Below are 19,913 nucleotides of genomic sequence, written 5' to 3' on the forward strand. Positions count from 1 at the left end.
TGGTTTTACCAGCAGGCACTAAAAAGTCAGGACAGGAAATAAGCAATTAATTATCAATCTTAATATTAATTAATGTGGCTCAATAATGTTATCTTGAGTAATAATTTTAAAAACCTTGTTTAAAAGTCCTTCTGACTGTTGTTTGTTAGAGGCTGAAACTTTCATTCATTTTCTTATTACAGGTAACTATGAATTAATCTTGGAACCAGCATGAAGAAGAGAGTCTTACCTGATCTTTGGCTACAACTTTCCCCTACAACGATAACTCATCAAGTGCTCACTACCCAAGCTAGGTTGTACATCAATATTTTGAGATGTTACTTTAATGAAAACTGAAGTCATTAAACTTCCATATAGGGGTATTTTTTCCATTCTATCTGCAAACAAATTTCAATAAGAAATCGGTAAGATGGGGAGTAAATATGTAACATTTTGTCTATGGATGATTTTATAGGTAGCGCTATATTTGTAAAGGTTTTATTACATATCAAAACAAGTTGTTTTCACCTTAGATTTTTGATTGATGAGTTTTTGTTTTCCAGAGGACTGATCAGAATGAGAAAGTGACTAAGTACTATAATAAAACATAATGTACCTGTGACTTAGTCATCAAGGAAATTCAAAAGTATGTGAAAATAAAACTGAAAACTTAAACATTTACAGTTAATTAGTCTAAGTGATACTAGCAGAGTCAGTCAGTACATGTCTCCTTAATATAAGACTTTGAATTATTTTTAGAACAAAGCTTTATTTACGAGTTTAATCAAAGGAAACCATAAAACACTGCCTCCCTCATTCAAACCATTTAAACAATTATGATCACCTTATTTTATTACTATTTTTCTGCCTGGAATTAGCATATTACAGCACTAAGTCAACACATAAATACCAATAAATTCTGTTGGTATTTTATTAGGATTACATTAAATTCGTAAGTTACTTCAGGGAGAATTGACATCTTTATAACATTATTATAAAATTGAGTGTTTTTATTCCAGGGCAGTTTCGATCCATTTTATCAAGTCTTCATTTGCATCCCTCAGGAGTGTTCTAAAGTTTTCTTCATTTTAGTCTTGTGCATTTAATAAGTTTATTCCTAAGTATTTCATCTTTTTCCTATCTTTAAACATCCTGCTTTGGGTCCTACGTGACTCTCTAGCTACTTAGTTCTAAAGTTTATGTGAAAAAAGAAACGATAATAGTCAGAAAAACTCTGAAAGAAGAGCTATGAAAGAAGATTAATTCAAACAGATACTAAGACAAATGAAGCCCTGATAATGAAACTGTGGTACTGGGATATGGACAGTAAGATTGACCAGTGAAACAGAAAGTCAAGAAACAGACCCCCCACATCTGGGAATGTATCAGATAATAAAGGCAGTACCTCAAATAAGTAAAAGATGGGCTATTTTATAAACTATGCATTCAGGAAAAATAAAGTTGGAATCATTTTTCCACCATACATCAGGATAAATTCCAAGTACATCAAATGTTAAAATGTTAAGATATTAAAGTCATGAAGTTATTAGGATTAAAATGGGCACTTTGTTTAACCTCAAGTTATGAAGAAAGTCTTTTCAACTACACCTGAAAATCAGAACCCAGAAGAAAAGATTGGTACATTTGACATCAGAAAATAAAAATCTTTAGGGAACAAAATACTATATACCAAGTGGAGAGAGCAACAAAACAATGAAAAAAAATATCTGTAACTCATATCAGAAATGATAGGCTAATTTCCCTAATACATAAAAACAGCTTCTAGAGACCAATAAGAGAAAGACTAATAGAAAAATGTGCAAAGTCTATGATTTGACAGTTTACAGAAAAATATATAAATGACCTGCATAAAAATAAAAAGATGCTCCAACTCAATTTTGACCAGAGAAATGCAACTACAAAATACCCTGGATGATATTTTTTAACTAGAAGATTGGCATGAATTCAAAAACAGTTTGATAAGAAACTCCATTGGAAAGAAACTGTTGAATCCTAAGCCCTGTGGAGAAATTTTACACTTCTGGAACACAGGTTGTATTAACTACTCATACGAATGTGTCAGCTACTCACATGAAGTACATAGTCATATGTATGTATTACTTACTAAAAATTAATAAAACGCATATTTATATTGATATTTTAAGATAGAAAACAGTATTTGTTTGATATTGATGAAAAGTAACTGTAAACATTAAGTACACTGCAATAAAAGACAACAAAGAGTATATATAAAGTCCAGCTGGATATTTTCATCCCAAACTTCATTTGCTTTCTTTCATTAAAAAACATCTAAATAAGACCTTCTTTTTGAGGTCATCAGAAAGATCAAAGAGAATAAAAAATGGAATAACTTCTTACCATTAAATTCAGTGTTCCTGTGTGTCATGACTAAGTTCTACCTAAAATAATCTGGTATACCTTCAGTAATACACCTGTCGAGTTTCTGTGATTTTAGATATTAGATATTGTGGGGATGCAGGTAGGGAAGAATATTATGACTGAAGTTTTAAGCCTGAGTGCTTTAGGGAATAGTGGAAGTGTTAATAGAAATGAGTAAATGAGTAAATCAAAGAAAATATGATGCATGTAGGAGAGAATGAATTTGGCAGGACAGCTTCCAAATAGAAATGGGCAGTAGGCAGGGACCAATAGAACTGAAATTAGGAACAGAAAAGTCACAAAAAAAGAACATTTAAAAAATACAAATATATTAACAAACAATACCTACCAGCCATTTTTCATACTCATCAATAGCTTGTTTATCTTTATCTTTTTTCTCAGTTCTTTTCAGTTCTTCTTTTCTTTTCTCATTTATTTTTTCTTTTTCCTTTGCTTTGAAAAAAGCTTCTTTTTTTTCATTCCTATGTAAGATAGCACAGAATACTGGAAAGTTATGTATTCGTATAATAAACATTTCCTGATATACCTTTGCAATAATGAGAATGACATGCATTAGTGAATTTCGAGTGAAAAGCTTAAAGTGCTCTTAACTTAAAATCTATCAAATATTTATTATTTTGGATTTTACCATTTTTCCACAGCAGTCAGGTTATCTTTCCTTTTCTCAGCAACAGTTTCCTCCTCTTTCTGTTTCTTGGCTTTTTCATATTCTTTCTCCTTTCTGTTTTTCTCTTTAAGATATTCCATTTTTTTCTCTTTCCATCTTTCAAAAGCCTAAAAAAGTGTGGAATGATTTTACTTACTGCGAATGTTGTAAAATAAGTAAAAACACAGTTAATCACTAATTTAGATTTCAAATATTTAAAAATAATTAAGATATCCAAAGCTGTTGAATACCTGTTGTGCTTCTTCTTTTCTCGCAGCGTTTTCTTCTTCAGTTTTCTTCTTGTTTTTGTCCTCGAGCCTTTTTTTTGCAGCTATTTTCTTTGCTTCCTTTTCTTTCATAGCCTTCCAGGCCTCAAATGATGCTAAGGCTTCTTCTCTCTTAGCAGCTCTTTTCTATTTCCAGAAAAATAATAGACAGTTATATACATATGCACGAACAGCTAGACAAATATAGACAGATACAAATACACACATATGTATTTATTTCGATTTCCTCAATATTCGTTATATGTAAAAATTAAGTTTTAAGATAATTTATTTGGAATGGTTAGAGAAGCTAATTTATGAAAAATGTATTCTGAAGTATTCACTGCATTTTAGAATGTCATTTTCTAAAAAACATTCATCAGATATTCATCTGCTACTATTCTTGAGAAGGAAATTGACTTTTTTTTTTGCAAGTGTACTAAACAAACGTCACCAAAATAAACTATAACAGGAGAAGTGGGTACTGTACAATGTTCATAATAAAATATCTCAGTAAAAGAAAGACATTAAGGAAGTTCTAGGCTTATTAAGTATGTCAGAGTAAGGTAAATTGGCCAAGTCACACAGTAATCCGCCGATCTTTACTTTGAACTGAATTTTGACTGTTATCGAAACATAAAATTCTCACTACATAAACATATCCCAAACGCTGGAAATGTGTGCCAGACTGGAAAATATGTAGGTGAGTGTACAGCAAGGATGTCATCACTTTACTTATTTCAAGCTAATCTCATAATATCCTGTGTTTGCCTTAATATGGTTTAACATTAAATGATATAAAGCCTTACTGTGGAGCTAACGCCATTCAGAAGTAAAAGTATTACGTACCTCACTGAGCTGTGAAGATCAAGTGAGACGTGTCTGGCCCTGACCACAGCAGTGCTGCAAACGAGGAGACAGGCGTCCAGCCATGTCCCTTGAAGGGCTGCTCCATACAGTACTGTGCATTTGGGACATATGTTTCTTCCTAAATTTATTTTAGTATTAAACGGTACGATGAAGAAGTATGTTTTTCAGCGCTTTTATTTTAGAAGATGGGAAAGAACTGAACTATGTTGTAAGTTATCAGGCAGGAGTCAGAGGTGGAGACTAAACAAGGGTCCATCTTCAGTGGGTGGAAAGGATGCGGGTCAAGAGCTTAGGTATGGGTTGGTCATGTAGACACATATTAAGTTCAAGGTAGAAAAGAGGAAAACTGAAGGTTAATGTTTGATAATCTTTTATATTCTTGGCTAAATTGTGAGATTGAAGCCAATTTTTAAAATTAAATCTATTGGGGTAACATTGGGTAATAAAATTATATTGGTTTCAAGTGTAAAATTCAGTAATACTTCATATGTATGGTGCATTGTGTGTTCACTACCCAAAGTCAAATCTTCCGTCACCGAAGCGTCTTTCAATAGATGGCTGGATGTAGAAGATGTGGTACATAGAAGCAACAAAGCCAGTTTGAAAGACTGAAGTAGGCAGGTGATCGCAAGCAATAGTAGTTCATAATCAGTAGTACCAAAGCTATTCCACACATATGAAAAATAAAAATCTCTGTGTATCTGTGTTTTCATATAAAATGGTTATATTTTTATCAAACTAAAAATGTATATAGTACCAGAGAAATAAAATCAGAAATAATTCTTTTGTATATGTTATTTTGCCACTTAAAAAACAGTTGATTTAGAAATGTTAAATATTCAGAGATATTTTACTGACTTAAAAATCCAGAATATTTTTAACTTCTATATTTTAGAATACCTGTTCATTTTGGATCCTTAAGTTTTCACTTTCAATCCTTTTAATTCTGTGCTTTTCATGTAAATATATGTTTTTCTTTTCTAACCACTCCTGTGAGAACAAGGAAAAAAGCTATATGTTATTTAAAGTTTCCCAAAATTAATTTTGAATTCTTACTTATTTCTGAAATATTTGATTAAAACTTTAAAAAAGCAAACCACAAAGTTTATAAAATCTATATAAGCTAGAATCATTTTTTCTTTTTTTGGTAATACTCTAATATATAAATATGAGCATGAATTCAGAAAATTATATGTATGTTATCTCTCTTAGTATTAACAACAGACTTCAAAGATTGAATATATTAATATTTTGCTCCAAAATTCACATGTACAATTTTCTGAAGTATATTATTCTGTATAACAGATAAGACAAAAAAAGTGACCTCTTTTGGAATTGTGAAAAAATTAGAAAAGTCTTTTTCTGTGTAAGCCTAATTCAAATAGAAAATCTCAGGAAAGAAAAAATTTAAAACTTTTTGTTCATAACAATATAAACTTTAAGAGAAAAAGTATAAAAACATATATAGACCTTAACAGTATTTTTGCTTTTGCTATATTTTTATAAATTGCAATAGCATATTCTCTTAAAAAAAAAACAACAAAACAACAAAACCTGCTATGATCAATTAAGCAAAGCTTGGAAGAAAATAATTTAGTAAAATAAAGGTGTTATAAAGAGAAATCTCTTCCAGTATTAATCATCATTTGACAGGGTTATTTTATTCTTTAATAAACAAGTAATCTTATGTAAGCAATTAATTCTTCTAATTTAAAAAAAATACATTTTTCCTTTTTACCTGATAAACAGCTGCCCTTATGTTATCTGCTCTGTCAGGTTCTATATTCTGTTTCTGTAAAGGCTTTTGGTCCAATATTTTCAAGGTCCCTAAATAGTGAGAAGAGGTAGTTTTCGATGGAGTTCTCCTTACAGAACCAGAATTCTTTAAAAACTCAGAGGTCATTAATCTGAAAAGATCCAAATGAATCAAGATAAAATATTACAATTGTACTTGGTAGGAGAGAGATTCATTAGAATTTGCAACTACTATATATTTGAAAACTACATTATAATTAATACAATTACTTTGAAAATGATGCAAAGCTTTTTTTAATTTACAAAAAGCCCCATGTAACATAATTTAAAATTTATAACTTTAAGTTACATAGCTTCAAAGTGGTTGCTCTTTTTAGGTATTTTTAATAAGAATGTTTTCAAGAAACATAGACTATATTTCAAGTTACATGGAAAAATATTAATAAAGTAGGTTTAAACAGTTTCTTGTATCATTTCGTTACATAAACCATTCTAAATATAAAGTTAGTGCAGTATCCTCTATTTCGAGAGTTGGCAGAAAAAACGTGGCCCACCATTTGTTTTGGTAAATCAAGTTTACTGCATCACTTACATATTGTGTACAGCTGTGTTCTTACCATGACAGTATAACCGAGTAGTTACAACAGACTGGGTGGCCTACGAAGCCTAACGAATGTACTGGCTGGCGACTTGCTGAGTCTTAATGATCATTCAGTTAATAATATTTAAAGGATTCAGAAGGTTTGGATTAGCATTTATGAGTTAGTATTCATTATCCTCATTCTCATCAGTGTGAATGCAGCTATATAGATTCTTTTCATTTTAATAAACCAACTTAGTCCACAGAACCTCAAGGCTATAAGTACAATTTTTCATGTGTTAGACAAAGACACTTAGGAGAGTATAATGCTGGCCTCAGCTTTATCATCACTTTATATCTACTGTCTCAGGAAATACAGGAGAAAGAAACTCTATCTCAGAAGTAATGTAGGGTATAGAGAATCCTTAATCAATTCCTTTTTCATAAAGAATATAATGAACTAAGAAGGGTTTTATCATGAAGAAACTACTCCATTCATCTCATGAGATGGAAATTAAAAGAAAATTGAGTAACACTAAATGCAATTTACTTTACAAAAGTTAAATTAAAACTAGCTTTGTGGAATGTAAACTCATAAATAAGAGATAATAAGAACTTTATTACCTGCTTGATGCACTGGATGCTCTGTTATTTGTTGACTTTTTATTCTTCATATTTCTATCTTCAATTGTTTTCTATTAAATAGAAAAAGCCATAGATAGATTACTCACCATAACTGTCACAATTAGGCTTATAGGGTGAATCAATGTTTTTCAAGCATCTACTAAGAGTCAAGTACAGTGGTCACCGTAAAACAGATAAGGATAGTATATTTTAGAGAGAACTGACTGACAATAAACACAAACACATGTGAAGGAGATGAACTAGGGTCCCGTGACAGAGAGTGACAAGAGTGAAGCTGAGGGGTCACTTTAGTGAGGGTGACCAGAGAAGGTCTCCCTGAGTGCTTGACGTCAGAGCTCAAGACAAATGATGAGTAGAAAGGGGCTACATGAAGGTCTGTGGAAAGAAAGCAACAGTAAGTGAGGAGTCTCAGAAGGGAAAGAGCTTGGTGATTCTGAGAAACAGAGGGAGGGGAATGATGCTGAAGCACAGTGAACAGCGGGGAGAGTGGGGAGGAATCTGTGGTCAGAGAAGAAACAAGTGAGATCTTCAGGAAGTGGTAAGGAGTTTGCATTTATTCTCATGATGAGAATCCAACAAAGAGACCTTGCAAGGGAGTGATTTGATTCAGACAAAAAAGATCACACAGTAGAGAGTAAGAATAAAGCCAAGGAAGGAGTCAGTCAAAAGAAATATGTTATGATCCTACTTGCTATTTGAAAATCACCTGTTCTCTTTTAGAATTACCTCTTTTAGACATTTCTAAGACTGTCTACAAAATTCCAGAGTATCCTTCTTCCTTTTAAGAAATAACTTTTCTACTTTGTACAGACAGATGGGTGCCAGCATTAAAGTGAGAGCACAGATGTAAACACATCCCTAACTTGGCATCAATGGTTTTTCCTAAGGAAAGTGGTGATGGACAATATATCTAGAACATGGCTTAATAAACCATCTGTATAAATTTTAATAAAAAGCTGATATTCTGTATTAGAAGAATTCTGTTTAACCACAAGTTTTCAACTAGCACTGTTATCTTCCTTGGTAATAAATACACATAGCCATTAGCTAACTGCAACTATAAGAGATAAAGACTAAATACAGGAAAATAAAGACTAAAAATGCCATGCCATAAATTTTAAAAGCATAGTACTCTGGTGCAATATAGTGTAGGGACAAATAATTCTACATGCTACAAATCTGGTTCTCAAGGTAATAATAATAATGTTTCTGATAATGACCTAGTCCATCTTTTTAACAAGCAGAGATTTTAACAAACATTACTTGAAGATTTTCAGTAAAAACTTCCGAAATTGTTCCAGATGGCTGCATTTTTAAAACTTAAAGTCCTATAGAAACCTATCAACTTATGGGTATTCATTTCTGAGCTATTTAAAAGTATACTAGATCATATACTTTTGATCATTTTTAATAAAACATGGAGTTTTGCTATATTCACTGCAAACCTTCCTTGAAGTTAAAATTCTATTTAATTATGAGAACCACATGACAATATAATATCACTATGAAAAGATGGGTTTTCCACAGGTAATTCAGAAGGTATGTAATGTGGAAGACAAAATATTTAAAAGTTGTATTTCTAGTTTTAAGCTGTAGTATAAAAGGTACAATTTTATATAAATACCTTTGCAGACTCAGTTGCACTGGCAGATATTAAGATATTCTGAGATTTCAATAGTGGTGGATCATCACTCATAATTAGTTCAGCTTTCCCCTTTTCTTCTTCAAGGTTTTCAGTAGCCACTTGACTTTCTTTCGATTTCTCAAGTGCAGTGGTAACAAAGTTTATCAGAAATGAATTCTCTTCGTTTTCATTTGATTTCAAGGAATTATGGTTTTCAGTGACTTCTTCATTCTGATCTATTTTGAGACAGAATAACAGAACTAAAACTCCCTTCTAAATTAATAAGGGAGTAACAGATTCATATGCTTTCCACTACACAAGGACTGTCTATAATCCCTTTTTCTTGAAAAATAAAATGTGAAGAAAACTATCATATTTAACTTGAATGAACTTTTTTTCCAAAGTGATCTACAAAAGAGAAAAAGGCTACCATACTACTAAAGCATTTGACATACCTAACACTTGGAAAATACATCATATTGGTAAATAGAATGGAATAACTACCTTAAACCAAAGACATACCAAAAGCACTTGTTGATGGATAAATCAAGTAAATGAAGTGGCAATAACTGTTCTCTCGAAATGCCTGTTTCTTTTTTCTTTTTTTTAGGTGAAGCAATCCTTGTCAGTTTACAAAGACCTTGTCAGCTTACAATCCCTTATTTTTTATTTTTTATGCCTACAGCACCTGGTCTTCCTAGGTGGTCTCCCATCCAACTACTAACCAGGCCGAACCCTGCTTAGCTTCCGAGATCAGACGGGATCGGGCTTGTTCAGGGTGGCATGGCTGTAGACACCTGTGTTTCTTAAGTGGAATAAGAAGCTATGTAAGTAGGAAGCACACATCTTTGCCTTACTACAGTTACTAGCAGTGCAATTACAAATATGTTTAGATGCAGAGAGAACCAAGAATTGGTGTAATTTTAGAAGAGTCTATCGCACAGAGAATAAAGCCATCTTCTAAACAGTTTTTTTCCCACTAAGCTGCAGTGTTGCCGCTGATACCAAAGGAGCACTGAAGGCAGGCCTATTACTTATCCTCTCAGTGCTTCAAGTGACAAGTACAAGCTTTGGCATGAGAGATTTCAGTTTTGCTTTTATGAAATTGCTTCTGTTATTCTCATCTACCACATTTTGGAACGCTCAGCTGAAAGAAATCAGTGCTTTCTGTGTTCATCACTAACTTTCAGTTCTACTAGGATCCACCTACTGGCCAAACCTTTATCTTCCTTGTCAAGGTCTTAACTTTACTGCTTTCATTACAGCCATTTTCTCTGGACTTATTTTGACGTATGCTAGATTTGAAATCACTTTATAATTACATTTATACATTCACATTTGGAGAGCAATTATGACTCAAAATATCATTAATGGATTCTTTAGAGCTGTTAATCAATGTATTCAGTGAAAAGAATATGGACTTTGGAGCCAAAGATTCAAATTATGGCTCCATCACTGACCTTGGTATGTTTCCCAATATCTTTGTACTTCAATTTTCCTCATCTGTAAAATGACAAAAATTATACTACATAGTAAGCACTTAATAAATGTTAATTACATATCTCAGTCCTAGAAACAGTGATGCCTTTAGCTCTCATTAAGCTACATGTCATAGAACTAAGGAAGGAAATAACGTTAACGATTTAGTCCCATTTACTACGTGCTTACTGTGGTACTGTTCTAAGTAATTTATACATATTATTAACTAATTTAATTCTCACAAACACCCGATGAGGTAGGTTACTCTTATTTTCCTCATTTCAAAGATCTATATACAGGGTAAGAGAGGTTACTCTGCTCATGCAGTTGTGTCTGGATTTCAATTCAGTTAGTCTCTCACTGGAAAAGTCCATCTAACCATTATGTTGTACTGCAGACTATTGCAAGAACACACACATCATAAGAGTTTGCATTTAGTGATCATTCTACTTGTGTCAAGAACTGGGCAAGGGGTTAAAATGCATAGCATCACTTAATTTTCACATAGCCTTATGAGATTGGTCTCATTATAACTTGGGAAAGTTGAGGCACTGAGAGTTTAAGTTCTGCATCTCAAATCACATGGTTAGTAAATGGCATAGCCGAGATTAAAACTCAGGCAAACACAAACATTGTTCCTGTATCTATATAAAGCATCATTTCATTTTCAAATAGGTTTTGTAAAATTCTAAGCAATACAGGATTCACAAATAAAATAAGATACGATAATTTGATATAACCACCTTTTATCGATGTTTTCCCCCCAGATTCTCGTGAAAAGGAATCTTCAATACTTTCTTTAAGGGATGACAATGATAGGCTTGTTAACAATGAATCCTGTTTAAAAAAAAAAAAAAATTTACTATTTAAGTTCAGTTTTCAAGAGCTGTGAAAGACAATAGTGTTACTAAGACTATTTTGTAACGTGAAATCTGCTTTGCATTATTAAGAGTTTGCTGCTCAAATACTAAGAGATGGTTAAACCAATGGAGGCTGATATGCTTTACTTTCAAGCCTTGATGTCACGATCATCACAAGAGGTCAGTCACTATGGAGCTATTCTAGTTCTTTAACCGACAGCTTTACATTTGTTTTTAGCAATTTTCAAAACTCCTGCTGCTTTAAAATCAAATCTCATAAATATTTAAGGCAAAGATATGTTATCTCTTTCTCTAATTCTCTTTTCTAAGAAAGTACAAAGACAGTAGGTAAAAACTCTTAGTTTCAAATAAATATTACTAGTCATTCAAATGAAAACAACTAGACAGCTACTTCCAAATATTTTAGATTAGAAAAATACATAGATTTCATGCATTTCACTTTTCCTTTAAATTCTAAAAATTACATCTAAAATGAAATAATTATATTCGTGTGCCTAAGCATCTCTTTATCGAACAGTAATGAGGATATTATAATGTAAGTAGTTTGATTCTATTGCAAACATAATACATTTTAATTTTCTTTGCCACAGTATTTTATGGGCACAAAAAATATTACACATCGAAAGCAACAGATAGAAACCACCTGGGAAGATGGCAAAAGGGCCGAAACACTGGTGTTTACCTTGAGAGGCAAAGCTTTACCTGAGATTTGCAAGCTAGCAGCTTTTTGCCTGAGGGCATTCTTCCCTTTACAAGTAGGAGGCTGAAGATTTACTGGGCTGGCTCAAGGGGTCAAAGGATAGAGTTTAATACTGGAAGACCATTCAGTTAAGTTTGGAGAAGAGCTATAGAGGGCATGAACCTCCAAATCTGCATATAAAATTTATCCAAAACCCTTGGCTCATCTAGACCTCAGAGGGTCCTGTAAAATCATAGCAGCCAGAAACTCAAAGAACTTAGCAGAAACTGTAGTCCATATTCATGACAATGGTAGCATGATGGATGAGGGAGTTTATGGAACTATACTGTTACAAGGTTTCTATATTAAATGTGAAATAATACAGTTATCAACTCTAAGTAGATTGTGATAATTTATAGATGCATCTTGCAATCCACAGAGTAGCTACTAAAAATGTAATGCAAACGGGTATGGCCAAAAAGGCAATGAGGAATCAAAATGGAAAATTAAATACAGGATTAATTCTAAAAAACAAAAGGCAGGAAAAGAGTTATGAAGGAACAACATCAATTTTAAAACCCCATAAAATAAATAGAAAACAAATAGCAATGGAATGGCCCTAAATGTACTTATATTAAAAGTAAATGGACTAAACACTCATAAGAGGTCTAATGGAGTCATTAAAAAGCAGATTGTCAGACTTGATAAAAAAATGACATCAACCTGTTATTTTAAAAGAGTCACTTAAAGAAAAATACAGTTTGAAGGGAAAATGATAGAAAAAGCTTTACCATGCAATTACTAGTTACAAGAAAACTGAAATCTCATACAAATAAAATGCAAGACAAGAAATATTACCAGATGTAGAAACATTTCATAATGCTAAATAGGGTCAAGATATAACAATAAGTGTGTACCCTGTGTCTAATAACAAACTCATAAAATACTGGCAGAAGTAAAGGAAGTATATACAAATTCACAAACAGAACTTGAGATTTTAACAACTCTTACATGGTACTTGGTAAATCGACTAGACAAAAAAATTGGTATGAGTGGAGAAGACCTAAATGATACTACTGGCCACCCTGAACAAACTAAAATTATAGGACATTATATTTAACACCTGCAGAACACTTTTTTTTTTTTTTTTTTTAAAAGTTTTGACCCTTTTTTTTTTGGAACTTCCACAAGATACACTTAGGCTGGGCCATAAAAAAAATCAGTGACTTTTTAAAAATGTGAAATCATATGAGATATTCTTTAATCACAATAAAACTAAATAAATTACAAATTAATACAAAAGTTTTAATTAAATCTAGAGAGGATCCAGATATTTGGAAATAAAGTTATTCACCACAAAATAACCAATTGATCAGAAAAGAGATCACAAGGGAAATTAGAAAATATATTTTAAAAAATGACAATGAAAGAAAAGGCATCAAAAAATTGGGTGTTGCTAAAGCAGTACATGGAAGGAAATTTATAGCTTTCAATACTTTTCTTAGAAAAGATGAAAAGCTTAAAATCGATGGACACATTTTTCAACTTAAAGGGAAGCAAATTAAACCCAAAGAAAAGAAATAATAAAGAGTGAAAATCAGTGAAATTGGAAACAAACAATAGAGGAATTTAGCAAAGCCAAATTGATTCTTTGAAAAGTTGAGTAAAACTGAGCAATGCCTATTAAAATTTAACAAGAAAGACGGAAAACACAAATTATATGTTAGAAATAAAAGATGGAATGTCATGATAGCCAGGTACCATTTAGCTTTTTTCCCCTGATCCGCTGAAGCGCACTGTGGAGGAGGAACATTATTCTCACGCTTATTCCCTCTGAAATGTGAGGCGGAAGTTTGCTAATGACAGTGAAGTGAAAAGAGAGGGCACCACGTGTTTCTCTCTAACGACGATACAGAGCAAACCCCCGGCGAAATCGTGAAAGATCACATTTACTTCCATTTTGGCACGTCACATAGTGCCATGAACATTCAGTAAGTAAAACCAAATGAATGAAAGGACACGAGCTATAATGTCTCTAGCCATAAATTACATAATTCAAAGATGTGTACATAAAAATATAAATTCTTACGATTAAAGATATACAATACTGCATAGATTCAAAAGGGCAACACTTTCCCCCACATTTTACTTTCTCATATTAGATGCATATTATTATTACTGATGTGTTATAGCTTAATTCGTAGAGTTTTCTTCTCTCTTGGCCGTACACAAAATAATGCTCTCTTATAATGGATAGAGTTTTAGACTCAATGGAATATAGTATATTAAAAGAATTTAAAATTACTTTCTTATCAACTGCTGAAAAAACATGTAACATACACACACGTGCATGTACACAAATATTTTCTCTCTCTCTCTCTTAATCAGATGCAAAGGTCTGAATTCAAGAACACGGTTTAGCAGCTCAGCAGTAGTGCTAACCTCAGGATCAAGGTTTTCAGAGAATGCTTTTTCCTCAGCTTCCAGTGGTCTGCCATTCAGCTTTGGGAGGGACGACGGTATACAATGTGCCTCTAATTCTTCATGGAGGGCAGCTTCTTTCTCTTCTTCTAGTCCATCTTTCTCCTCCCTGAGGCTCTGCTTTTTCAATATGGTCCTTGGCTTAGGTGAAGGTATAAAGGAGTTGTCTGCTTCAAGGCTGCTGCTGTTTTCTGCTGAAAAATGAAATGTTTTAAGGAGGGCGTACAAAGAAAATGACCATGGCTTCAACTACACCGCAACTGCCACCATCCTTCCCTCCTGTGACCATGCATCTTGGCTGTTGGTCTTACAGAATCCAGAGGAAGCCCACCACCCTTCTCTATACAGAGCTCCAGTAAGTGCAAATAAGTGACGGTTCATAACCAAAATTTAAAAAAATAGCTGCCATCCTGGAAGTAACTAGTATGTTTAGTTTTGTGAGAAGTTAACTCTTCTAGTTTATGAATTCTCATAACATTAAAAAGTTAAAAAAATGAAAGAAAACCATGCCCCAGTTACTGCCTCTATGAAATAAGGGAGTTCACCCATTAAACCTTTACTGAGTCTCCTAGACTTCATAATCGAGAAGACGACCCTAAAGAAATAAATTACAAGACAAAAATAAGTGTTACAAGTATAGAGATGGTTTTGGTACAGGGATAGAAGTGCTGACTCTCACTGGACGAAAAATGAAATATATGATTTGTGAACTGTTGTTCTTCAAGTTCATGAAACTTCTCTAACAGTTATTAAAATTTCTCAGTTAATATTTCCATTTCTTCTAAGTTTAAAACAACAATCTAATGCTGCCCTGAAAACATATAAAAAAGTTTTTATAAAAACTTTTTGCCTAAATTTTACCTGTTATATTCATCTCTCCATTGTTCTACCAATGCATTCTTCTGACAAAATTTAAAAACTGGACTAATTAACATCTTCCTTCTTTTTACCTATAAATGGACTTATGAATGCTGTCCATTTATAAGATTCCACAGCCATACCAATAAGTATGTAAATGTTTCATTGCCAATTTTAGCTATGTCCTAAACTCTGGCCAAATTCCAAAATCTAAGAGTCACCCCAGATTCCTCCCTCTGTTTTCCCTTATCCACTATACCCTATTGATTCCTAAATCTCTCTCTCATTTTTCTCACTTTCTACATCCTTGCTGTCAGCTCCTCACCCACTCTTTCCTAGATTACTGCCTCAGTGATATGCATAAAATAAAAATCAGACCTCATCACTCCTCTTCAATTTAAGCAGAATATTATACAATGCCTGAAAGAAGGTGTTAAGTCAATTATTTTTTTTATCGTGGTAAGAACACTTAAAATGATACTCTTAATAAATTTTTAAGTGTACAGTTTTGTTAACTAAAGGGACAACGTTACACATCAGATCTCTAGAACTTCCTCATCTTATGTAACTGAAACTGTGTCCCTGGTGAACAGCAGCTCCCCATTTCATTCTCTCCTCGGGCCCTGCAAGTGAAGTGCTACCTGAGACACAGAGACCAAATGACAGAAAAACTGGACTAAGGGTTGGAGTAACTGGGGCTGTGGCAGGACAGGAGGCGAGGAGAGAATGAGAGGCGCAGGCAATCAGGGAGGGAGGGCAGAAGTAAAGAGAAAGAATCCAAGTGACGCAAAAGTCCTGAGTCTCTAAACTTAAACACACACAAAGCTAGGCCTCTAACATCCATGCTCACAATAAAGTGATAAATCCCTCTCTCCACTGCAGTGTGCTTGAGTTGGGTCATTGGCAACCAAGACTCCTGACTTCAGGTGCTATTATTTCTCCCGGTTATTGCTATTGTCGCCATCTCCTCCAGAAAGGCTTCCCTGATACTCTCAGGTACTCCCTCTCCTGTGTTTTTACTGTACATTTGTACACTGCCTCCCTAAATTGTAAAGTCTTTGCTGTGGTCTGAATGTCTGTGTCCCCTTCACCCTCCAAATTCTTATGTTGGAATCCTAACCCCAAAGGTGATGGGCATTAGGAGGCGGGGCCTCTGGGAGGTGATGAGGTCATGAGAGCAAAACCTTCAGGAATAGGATTCACGCCCTTTTTTAAAAGAGGCTTCATAGAACTCCCCTGCTCCTTCCGCCATGGAACAGTACAAACAGAAGTCTGTGACTCAGAAGAAGGTCCCTAACCTGACCATGCTGGCACTGTGAACTCAGACTTCCAGCCTTCAGGACTGTGAGATACAGGTTTCTGTTGTTTATAAGCCGCTCAGTGTGTGGCATTTTGTTACGGCTGCCCAAATGGACTAAAACAGTCTTGGAGGCTTGGTCCTATCCTTTTTACATGTTGTATTCATAGTTACCATCACAGTGCTTATAACATAATTAAACATATTGTATTTGTAATAAATATGTATGCGTAAATAAAATGATGTGTTTATGAACAAATATTAAATAACTGAATGAATAATAAAAACCTTTGTAGAGTGTTTACTTTATACCAAAATAGTTCTAAGCTATCAAATATACGAACTCATTTAATTGCCTCAAACACCTAATGTTGGTTCAACTATTACACCCATTTTATAGATAAATAAAATGAGTAAAAGAAAGATCCTGTGCCCATGGTCACAAGCTCTAATTTGTGTCATTAAGCAGAAGGACTGATTTCCAAGTTTATGACTTTAGTTATTTTAATATTAGAATAAAAACAACATATTCTGTAAAAATTACTTTCTACAATTACTACCCATGTGACAGTTATTTGATAAAGTGAGTCTGGTTATTGTTCTTTTTACAAAAGACAAGCAAGAACGAAGGAAATTTTCAGTTCCTAATATTTTTATAAAACATTCATTGTTACTCAGCAATAACTCACCACATTAAAAACATTAAGTTCCAAACCGTGTAAGGAAAAAAAAAAGGTCTAAAAATTTAGAGAAGGGGAAAGCTAAGCTCAAGAACCACATTCTTTTCACGAATGAATCATTCAGTTATTCACTTATATATTCAAATACTTAATGAACTCTATATGGCAGGCACTATTTCAGGACCACTAGCCTCAATTTTTTTCTTTACTCTAAAGAACCTAGAAATAATGATTTTAATATATTTTATACCAAAACTCCACTTCCAGATGTATTGCCAAGTTTTTAGAAAGGAAAAAAAAACATTTATACATTTTCAAAATGCAATGTTTTACAAATGTAAAGATTACCTGTTTTAGTGATTATTTTTATATTACATATCCTGAACAGCAAATGGCTAATGATTGTTTAAAAATACAGTACTGTACATTTGTGCGTAGCATTTAGAGTTCGAGTGCCATCTTGTGGTTAAAATATGATATTTCTCTATTTTAACTCATCACAGGTTAAAAAAAGTTATTAAATAGATGGATTGCTGATTATTTATCATAAAGTTATAATTACATATTCCACCTGTTTTAAACCAATTTTTAACTTCTATATGCTCACATTTTCTTACTAGCCTAATGAAAAGCTTTTAAGAATCAAGACAAATAACTATGCACATTTCTTTATTAACAGCTCCAAGAAGTTCTCTCATAAAGAAATTTGAAATTTTTTATAACTTTATGTTTTCCCTATAATACCAATGAGCAACTTGTGGAATAGACTTCGAGAAACTATTGGATTATTCATCAAGTTCAATTATGTTCCCATTCACTACACTTTTTATTCTACTCAGTATACCGGTAAGGCACATTTTAGCAAGTTAATTGCTTCATTATGCCTTGTGCTTACATTTTGTAGCATTTTAAAGTTCACGATGCATACTTCGATTTAGTCTCAAAACAATTTTGTGGGATAGACAGGAAGAGGCTCGTTTTAACTGCCTCCTCATGAGAACAGTGAGGCTTACCCTATTTGCTGAGGCCACATATACCTAATATACAATGGCTTTTTTTCAGTTTCCTGGACACTATTCTAGTATTCCTTGCTCTGCTCATATCCTCTCCTCTTTGGAAAGTTAATGAGAGAAAATAAGTAGTGGCTCCCTAAGACATGTCCTAAATAAAGTTCTGCGATATCTAATATGAAAAGTATGTAATATTTACCTGTACGGCATTTAATGATCATATAAAGGAAAAAGATTTTTACGAAGGTTAGCATCAACTATTTTTTTCTATAGAACCAATAAGAAAGAAAACTGGAAGAACCGAACCCTTAACCTTCCATGCCCTATGTTTCTGTGTGGTGGCCCAGGGGACCTCAGAGGGGTTGGTTTCTGCGTCACAACATCTTTGCTTCACTCTGCCTAGCTCAGTTGCAGTGTGGAGAAACTACTGTAATCCCAGATCACACCAGGGATTTACCCTCGGGAAACTGAGTTTTAGCGGATTTTCCGAAAGAATAGAGAACTGAACGGAGATCCTTCTTTCTTAAGGAAAGTCTGCAGGCTTAAACAGCAACAAAACTCTCTCCCTTCAAGTATACAAATGTTAAAAAAATATTCTGGCGAATGGTGGCATGGAAATGGCTGTTTTAAAGACCAGTCCCAATGCTGCTAATCTCTGGAGTGAGACATGAATTAGAAAAGATTCCATTGCGGTTTCATCCCTAAAAACAAAATGGAAGCTAAGAGGCCAAAGAGGCTGGACCTGGGAGCTTTGGGAATCACAGCTGTTGAAGACTGAAGATACTTCGGCCTTCTATCAGGCACCGGCGTCGATGCAAGACTGGACATAACTGCTGGAGCTCAGAATTATGGTTTTTTTTCCTATGGTTCTATTCTTTTGATTTATTCCTGTAAAACCAAAAAGTTAAGTCTGACTGTTTTCTTAAATATTTACTAGCTATCATATTAAGGTATTTTGTGACTGGTTACCTTAAAATAAATTTTCAAGAAATGCAGTTAGAGTGATTTGACAAATTACCTGAAGATGTGCTTTTGATTGGAAGACTTCTGGGTTTAGGTTTCATTTTAATTTTTCCTTTTTCAATTTCCTGGTCTTCATTCTGAGATTCGGATAAAGGATTTACAATCATGTCTTCACAACCATCAGGTGCCATTTCTTCGTCGTTTTTGATGGAGGATACTGGCTCATCTTTCATCACACCACTATTTGATTTCTTGGTTTTCAAAAAAGACAGTTTTGGAGAATCCTTTTCTTCCTCATCTGATATATGAAAATCATTAATTGTTTTCTTAACTGAATTTTCATCTACTGAGGTGTCAGAAAAATCACCTAAGGAAACTGACAAATGAAAGAAAATGTCTTCAATAGTATATTTTAAAGTATTGAAGGTTACATTAACCAAAAGATTATCTTAGAGATTAAAAATAAATTTACAACCATGACAACTTAGAGTTTTTATTGACATTTATGAAGTAGAAATTTCAATTTTATTAATTTATTTAAAACACACTTATCAAGTGTGACTAGTGTGTCAAGCACTATGCTTGCTCTGAGAAAAGTTAACCAAAGAGTCCTCAAACTAACAATCAATCATGGGACACTTAGATTTTAGACTGTAAAACTTTATTTGCAAACAATTTCATTAGATTTTACTATGAGAAGAACGGTAAAGAATGCTAACTTAACTAGATAGCAATGATTAAACTACTGCTCTGATTATTTTTACAGAAAACATTAAGAGTCATTCACTGGATACTGAAG

The 19,913-nt window shown here is 33.3% G+C and overlaps 1 protein-coding gene and 1 non-coding gene across 9 annotated transcripts in view; both read right to left on the minus strand.

Moving 5' to 3' along the window:
• The window catches only part of MAP9 (microtubule associated protein 9), a 33,916-nt gene that overhangs the window by 9,643 nt on the left and 4,360 nt on the right, over nt 1-19,913 (minus strand). For 5 of the 8 annotated variants that reach the window (XM_023530755.1, XM_011360321.2, XM_023530753.1 and 2 more), the window contains 10 exons: nt 19,170-19,490; nt 14,268-14,500; nt 11,009-11,102; nt 8,787-9,022; nt 7,142-7,212; nt 5,921-6,089; nt 5,083-5,172; nt 3,298-3,459; nt 3,029-3,174; nt 2,729-2,861 (listed from right to left, as the gene is read on the minus strand). In XM_023530755.1, coding sequence (XP_023386523.1) covers nt 2,729-2,861; nt 3,029-3,174; nt 3,298-3,459; nt 5,083-5,172; nt 5,921-6,089; nt 7,142-7,212; nt 8,787-9,022; nt 11,009-11,102; nt 14,268-14,500; nt 19,170-19,490 — 1,655 coding nt within the window. Of the gene's footprint in view, nt 1-229; nt 378-2,728; nt 2,862-3,028; nt 3,175-3,297; nt 3,460-5,082; nt 5,173-5,920; nt 6,090-7,141; nt 7,213-8,786; nt 9,023-11,008; nt 11,103-14,267; nt 14,501-19,169; nt 19,491-19,913 lie in introns of those variants that run through there. The other 3 variants (XM_023530752.1, XM_023530751.1, XM_023530754.1) reach the window with 2 other exon arrangements.
• LOC111739735 lies at nt 9,463-9,581 on the minus strand. Its single transcript, XR_002780365.1, has one exon. It is a non-coding gene; the product is annotated as a 5S ribosomal RNA (ribosomal RNA).

The sequence above is a fragment of the Pteropus vampyrus genome, unplaced genomic scaffold, assembly GCF_000151845.1.
Source record: "Pteropus vampyrus isolate Shadow unplaced genomic scaffold, Pvam_2.0 Scaffold53, whole genome shotgun sequence".
Lineage (NCBI taxonomy): Eukaryota > Metazoa > Chordata > Mammalia > Chiroptera > Pteropodidae > Pteropus > Pteropus vampyrus.